The 7,733-nt window shown below is 58.6% G+C and overlaps 1 protein-coding gene across 1 annotated transcript in view; it reads right to left on the reverse strand.

Moving 5' to 3' along the window:
• The window catches only part of SELENOI (selenoprotein I), a 32,345-nt gene extending 26,321 nt beyond the window's left edge, over positions 1-6,024 (reverse strand). Inside the window, exon 1 of the mRNA XM_086624753.1 lies at positions 5,950-6,024. Coding sequence (XP_086480879.1) covers positions 5,950-5,997 — 48 coding nt within the window. The 5' untranslated portion in view covers positions 5,998-6,024. The remainder of the gene's footprint in view (positions 1-5,949) is intronic.
• Between the last annotated feature and the right edge of the window lie 1,709 nt (positions 6,025-7,733).

Genomic DNA, 7,733 nt, shown 5'->3' on the forward strand with positions numbered 1-7,733 from the left:
CTGCTGCAGCTGTCCTGCAGTGGCTGCTCCGGGCAGCCCTGCGCTGGATGCCTCAGCAGGAGAGCAAGACTGGGACCTTCTGGGGTACCCTGCTCTGCGCCGGGAGAACGGAACCAGCTCACAGCGGATCACCAGCCAAACCCACAGCGAAGCGCGGGTCGCTGCAGAGCGAAGCTGGTTTGAGCAGCGAGTTGGGAGGCTCCTTCTAGCGCTTGAGCACTGGTGGCTGCTCCCAAGCCTCCGCCTGGCAGGCATGCGGCAGCACATACCAAGAGGACTTGATTTTACTGCCCACGCAGGTAATGAGACAAAGAACCTCTTCACAAGAGCCACCAGCGAGTGGGCAGCCACCAGCCCACCCCGTGCCGCTGTTGGGTGCGTGCTGCCCATGGGCTGTGTCACCAGCTCCTGCTCAGAAGCGAGGACACAGAAACGGAAGGGTTTTACGGTGCAGTAGTTTTGCTATAAAAGGCATTTCCCAAGCCCCAATCCACTTTCCCCTTACTGAACTCACACTTGCTCCCAAAGCCTCTGCAGCGAGACACCAGCGTGTCCCACCTTTGGACTCAAACACGACACGTTGTCACTGCCTTCTTCTGCAGGACGGTCCAGTCCCTCCCATGCCACAGGTAAGGAGCAGCACTCCCACGTTCTGCTTCACCACTGTTTCCCCCTAACTTTTCCTCCTGAGGATAACACACACCCTTAAGGAAAGCCCGAGGTCCAGCCAGCCTCACCTGCACTTCCAACCGGCTCACCCGACAAGGAAAACACACAAGCAGAGACCGCTTACACACGTGGCCAGAGCCCCATACATGACACACATCACTCCAGTGCGTTCCTCGTTCCTACACGTGCTGGACAGAAGAGCCATATAGCAACCACACATCTGGCTGTAAGACATGCCCCAGGAACAGACACCAGTGACTCCGTCACACCAGAAGAGACCAGTACAGTGCAGGACCCCAGAGGGTAGAGCTGAATAAAGTAGAATCACAAGTGGCTCAGACAATGCTGGGCAAGGAAAGGCCACAGGAAACGCAGAGCATGTGGCTGGAACACCGAAAGACGGTGACAAACCATCGAAGCTGTCTGTAACTAACAGGACACGCAAAGCTGCAGCACTCTGCCCTCCCTTGTAGTCAAGCACAGCCTCCTCGACCCATAGAAATGAGGCATGAGAGTCACGACGCGGCAGCAAGTGGCGTGCAGCTCATTGAGACACCCGAGCAGAAGGAATACGAGTGCTGCATGCAAGACACGAAGCCATCCTTCCCTTCTCTGCCATGCTGGTGAGGCTCCAGCTTGCACACCGCATTCAGCTCCCGGCACTGCGCTCAGGAAAGGCAGAGACAACTTGCACAAGGGAGAGTTGTTTGGGTGGCTCTGTGGGAACAGGACTCGGAGGCGGTCTGGAGGGAAGAAAGCAGTAGGTCTTTCTCTAAAAGCAAAGGCGGAGCAGACACCTCTGTGAATGCTCCAGGCGGTCCCATTTTCCCTTCTCCCCGTAAATTTACAGAAGGAGGCTGCCCAGAAACCTGCCAGAAAGCAATTTGCCAACAGGTTTTTAAGAAGCGGATCCTGACCTCTGGTATCCAACTGCAGGGTTTATGCTCCGTGACAGCAGTGCCTGGCTGCATCTTTCTTGGCAAAGACAGTAAGAGAGCGCCTGGTTTTGGCAGAGGACATTCAATACTCGACAACAGCAGAGCGTCTGGTTTGCATTTCTTCCGAAGGTCGACACATGCATCCTGCTCTACAGCCTCACAACAGGAGCTTTGGTTTTGATACCAAGACCTCCGCCCTGCCAGAAGCATCAATCACTTGCAGCAGGCTGACGAGCCGGAGGAAGTGCTGGAGCAGACACCCTTAGGACTTGCCCGGCCCTCTGACCGCTGTGTACAGCATCTCCTCAGGGGAAGCCTCAGCACACTGCTGCCCAGCAGGGCTGTAATGCTTTAGTTAGAAAGGATGTATTTGTCCCGGCAGAGAAACCCTTCCTTCCCATTTTAGGTCAGCTTAACTTAAATTGTTTCCAAAGGTACATATGTTACACCCAAATCCCAGTCTCCTACTGCAGGTACAATTAAAAACTCCGATAACGCTGCACTTTTTGCTGCACAGCGTCCTCAGGCAGAGGAGCTCTTCAGTGTCCCTTGGAGAGCAGATAAAGGACAGTTCCCCCCGCACCCTGACCACCCGTGGCACCAAGCCAGCCTGTGACAGAAGGAGCACACGCCCACCGCTCCCCCAGCCAGCAGAAACGTGCACGCTGCAGAGCTGAAACCATCTGGGCTCCTGACTCGTCGCTTCCCATATGTGCTGCTGGCAGCAACGGGAGGAGTAAGCCAGCCAGGGCTGGAGAAAGCTGTGGATCATCTTGCACGAAGCTCTTCTGCTCCTGCTGTACCAGCTCCAGGGACACCAGCTCCTCTCCGAGAGCAGGAACAGCTTTCTTCCCTTCGACACATGTTGCCTCCTCCACATTGCCCTGAATCCGATTGCTCTTTTCCAAATCTATCATGTGCAGAATGGAGAGCTTCTGCCAGGCACAGCTTAAAGGCTGAGGCAGAGTCAAAGGCTGCAGAGCCATTTCCAGCAGGAACTGGTGGAGTCTTCCTGCAGAGGGTTTGGTTCTGACCATGCATCACCTTTTTGGCTGGTCCCACCTCAGAGTAGCCACTTGTCCTAGCTGCTTTCCAGCTACCCCGGCTTCAGGTACGTATTCCATTCCACAGCGTGAGCCGCCTTCTCAGGTGACCTGTGCTGCTGTGACACGCTGACCTCTCCCAGTACATCCCCTCACTTTGGGGACAAGGCAGAGAAAGCAGCGCAGCCACAGCTAAGTTACACTTCTGTTATTTCCCATGGCCATCCACACACATCCCACACTGCTCCTTCCTCGCTCTGTCCATTTGGGACGACAGCGGACACTGTTGCAGGAGTTTTCTGGGCAAGAAGAGCGAGTCGCACCCAGCAGGTCAACCGGCTTTTCATCAACAGAGCGGTGATGGATCTCGAGTCACACCTCCAAGGCAAGGGCAGAGCAGGATGAGTCTCGACGACTAAAGCAAGACTGGAATAGGTGACCCAGTATCGGAGATTTGTGCCCAGATCAGCTGCTTTCTCAAGGCTAAAACAGCAAAGGAGAAAAAAGCTTCCCAAGCAAACAAGACACGGAGGAGCAGAGCACTGCAGAGAGACCAATGGGGGCTTCGTTACCCTCTAGGGCAGTCTAGTGTGTCAGCACTGATTGCTCTTCTCAATACAGTTTATTGTGACCTCCAGCAAAGCACTTCCGCCTGCAGGTACTCGGTCTGACAGCGCTGCACAGACTCCACCAGCACCCGAAGGTGCTCTTTGAGCGCTAAGTGTGAATCCACCCACTCTTATCAAAGTCCCTATTGACTCAGTGAAACCACAATCTCTCAAGCAAAGCTACTTCTGCCCCTAAGACCACACTCCTGCCCTGAGAGCATGTGCAGCTTTACGGGGCCTCTGCCTGTTGGCTCAGCTGTGCCAGGCTGGGAGCGAGATCTCCATCCACGTTTCAGCCCTATGCCATTTGAAATCAAGGCCAGTAAGCACAACACCAGTGTGTGACTGGCAACAGTAAGTGGCCAACACTGCCTAGGCCGTGCTTTAGACACTAGATGGGACCTTCCTCCTCACCCTGGTCTGCTATCAGCACCCCGTTCGTAAGTTTCACTGCAACAGCATTTCCATTGGAGGGGTCTCCAGACAGATCATGACCCAGGAGCAGGTCTTTGGTGCCTGCTACACAAACGAGAAGGTTGCTGCAGTTCTCTGGACCCTCCCAAGCTCAACTGCCAGCTCCATCTTTAGATGGTGGAGACCCCCTCATCACTGCACAAGTACTGGGAGGGAAGGCAGCAATAACACAAACCCCTCCAGGCACTACTGGAAAGGGGCTGAGCACACAACCGTCTCCCTCTTCAAGCAAAAGCATTGTCTTTGCAGGAGCAAAATTACTCACCTTGGCAGACCTGTCTCAAGGCTGAATGCGTTTTGCTTACCTGTTTCCAGCACCCACACAAAACCACTATCTTTCACTGCCTTTCTAACATACTTAAAGTTTACTGCCGAATCCCCATACAATCCATCTTTTACAGGGAACCTCAGGCAACCCGTCCCATTGGTCAAACCCGCTCTACCAAGTCCATTCATCTCCACCTCATCAGCTCTGAGTGTGTAAAACGAGAGTGTGAGCAAGCCCTGGCCACTCCTGCCCCCACAGACTGCTCCAGGGGGAGATCAGTCCCACACAGACAGCCCCACCCAGCTATATACAACAGCACATCACCTGCTTCGCGCCCTGAACGCATCAGACCTGTCCTAACCGTCCTGCATGCTTAAACGACACCCCACGAACCACCCTGGAAGGACGACTGCAAGACTGCAACGTGGCCCAATGTGATGGATCCTAGAACAAGAGCAAAGCAAAGGAGAAGGCGAGGTGAACCCTTCTAGCTTCACTGCTGGTGTGGGAGAAGAAAAAATATGGCAAACATCTCTCCCCATCCACATAAACACACAACCCAGTGTTCCTCTATGCTAAAGATCCCACATGCTTTGGCCCAGAATCAGTCCCTAGGGATATAAATGGCCACAGCAGAGCCTGGTCACACTTACAGTGGCTCCTGCAAAGGTTTCCCCAGTGCTCTGAATCGGCACAGACGGGCACACTTGCACAAGGAGACGGAGATGATCTCCGGCACGCTTCCGAAGGTCTGACTGTGCACGGAGCAGCCACGGGGCAGGAGCAACGTGGTCCTGAGCTACGTGCGGGGTAGCCCCTGGGTTGGCCATGCTCCCACCACAATGAAGACCCACATGCACCCAGAGCTCCCTTCTCCGCAGCCCCTCCATAGCACGGGCAACCACAGCACAACCCGGCAAGGCTGTGGGCAAGCTGCCACATCGCTGCTCCCAGTCACAGCTGCACGGCCTCCAGCAATGTCTCCTACTCCCAGGGTCCGCCTGGGGCAGGGGGCACACATGGAACGTGATCACCCCCGACTCCATAACGTTGCAGTGCGCTGCGCTGTAGGGCCTGAAGGTGCGTCTCCACTCCAGGAGCACGGCTGGGGGTGCACAGCCACTATACAATGATGCTACCATCCCCCACGCTCCGCTGTCCCCACCTCGGACCCCACGGCAGGGGGGCAAACAGCCTAGGGGTGCCCACCTGGCACAGGGATACACTCGCACCGCGTTGCACTGGACGTTGTACCCTGCAGCATCACACACGGCGTCCTCATCCTTGCTGGGAAACAGCCGGGGGGGACTCAGATTGCAGATGGACACCCCTCGACTCACCGTGGGGCACACGACGGCCCCCCCCGTCCCTTCCCACAAGGAGGGGGTCTCACGTCTCACACCGTCACACCTTCACGGCACTGGTCCTCCCTGCACCCAGCACCCCGCACCGTGAAACAGCTGGAGGGGAGGGGGGAAGGGGGAAGGAGAAGAGCATTTTATTACACCGCATTTTATTGCACGGCCCACCCAGGCACTGCGCGTGGGGTGGGAGGGAACGGGCCCCTGCACGGAGCCGAGCACCCACCGCACCGCCCTGGACCTCACCGCACCCGCGGCGGGGCACCGTGGGGTGCAAAACACACATCAGACAACCACCCTTCCACCGCCCCACGGCACCCCCGCCCCACGGCACCGCACCCCCCTGCCGCTGCCCCCCGCCCCACGGAAACGGCCCCCGCGGCGCCCTCCCCACAGCACCGACCCCGACCCCGGCACCGACCCCGCCGCAGCCGACCCGCCTCCCCTCCCCGCATTTCCCTCCCAAACGGCGCCCCCCGAGAGCCCCCGCCCGGGCCCGGCGGCCCCTCAGACCCCCCTCACGGCGCCGGGCCCCGGGGCGCCCCCGGGCTCCGGACCCCACGGCCGGACCCGCGCCCCGCCCGGTACCTTGTACTTGCCGAAGCCGGCCAGCTGCTCGGCGCTCACGTACTCCATGGCGCTCACGTTCTCCACGACGGCCCCGCCGCCCGCTCTCGGTCGCTCCGCGTCCGCGCCCGCCCGGGCCCCCACCGGCCGCCGTAGCCCGCCTCTCGCCGCCGCATCGGCCCACCCGGCGTGGCCGTGACGTCACGGCGCCCCGCCCACCGCCTGCGGGAGGGCGCCGCCTGCCGGGCGGGAGGGCGCCGGGCCGGGCGGCAGCGGCCGCGGCGGCGCTGCGGGAGCGCTCCCCGCGGGCGGCTGTCGTCGGCTCCAAAGGCGCCTTTGGCGGGAGATAACGGCCGGAGAGGGCCCGTCGGGGGGTCCCGCCGCCGGCACCCCGCGCAGCCGGGCTGTCCCGGGGCTGCTGACCCTGACCCCGCGCGGGGGCGGTGTCCGGTCAAAGAGAACCCCCCGGGGAAGGGGACGGAGCGGGGGCGGCCGCGGCCGCGGGCGGCCGGGGCTGCGCGGAGGGGCCTACGGGCAGCGGCGGACTCGGCAGCGGGAGGTTTGCGGTGGGACTCCGTGACCTGAAAGGGCTTTTCCAAACGAAACGGTTCTCTGTATCTTCTCCCACGCACCGTCCCCGCTGCCGTTCAGCGACTTTCTGACAAATGGAAAGAAAACCATCGACATTCCCAGTTTCCCGTCTCACAGGAGCATCTGCCCAGTCCGAGCTCTGCGGACTCCACTTCAGCATTTTGCTACAGTTTTATCGTTTTTCTTCTAAAGGGAAGTGAAAGAGAAAGGTGGTCCAAAGGGGCCAGAACAGGGAGCCCTTCCCAGTGCAGCTCGGACTGGCAGCATCCCAGGCTCTGTGCACTCGAGAGCCGGGACTGGTGGGAGAACCTCATGGCAGGGCCAGGGTGAGGGGAACCTGTGGGCTCCATGAGGAACCCGTCCGTGTCCTTCTGGCTCCAGGGGCAGGTGGGACAAGGGGTTTGTATGTGGGATACCATGGAGAAGGGGGAATGGGGAGGGGGTACACACAGGGAGGAGGGAGAGGAAGGCTACAGCAAGAAAAGGGAGAAGAAGATAAAGTAAGGAAGGGGAGAAGAGAAAATGAAGACAAAGTCGATTCACTTGGATCTCCCCATCTCCACTTCCAGCACCATCCTGGCCTCCTCCCAGCCTGTCACCCAGGCCTGTCACCTGCCTTTTCCAGCCTCCATCTTTCCCACTGTAGGCATCAGACCCCCAGCACACCATCCCTGGTCAGCGTGACATTCACATCCTACCACCATCAGGTCTTTTGCCTTTCCTAACGACTTCTTTTCAGCGAGTCGGTGTCACTGAGAACCTGAGTTACAAACCTCGCGGACAGGGAGAGCTCCTGCATCCCTGTGTCATTTGAGGTACTGACACAGGTTGCCCGGAGAAGTTGTGGATGCCCCATACCTGGAGATATTCAAGGCCAGGTTGGATAAGGCTTTGGGCAACCTGGTGTAGTGGAGGATTTCCCTGCCCATGGCAGGGGGGTTGGAACTAGATGATCTTTGAGGTCCCTTCCAATCCTAACCATTCTATCATTCTATGATTCTATCATTCTATGAAGGCACATTTGCCTGCCTGGCACCCAGCCCTGCGCGAGGCCACCACACTCAACAGCGAGTCCAGCTGGAAGTTCGCTGGTGAATTCACACACATGTCCCACGCACATCTGGTTTGAGGGATACAGACACTTGCTCCCCACTCAGCAGCCAGCACCGGCATGTGGGCTGTGAGCCACAGTTCTCCTCCAGCTGCCAGTGCTC

This window comes from Tauraco erythrolophus, chromosome 2 (genome assembly GCF_009769465.1).
Source record: "Tauraco erythrolophus isolate bTauEry1 chromosome 2, bTauEry1.pri, whole genome shotgun sequence".
Lineage (NCBI taxonomy): Eukaryota > Metazoa > Chordata > Aves > Musophagiformes > Musophagidae > Tauraco > Tauraco erythrolophus.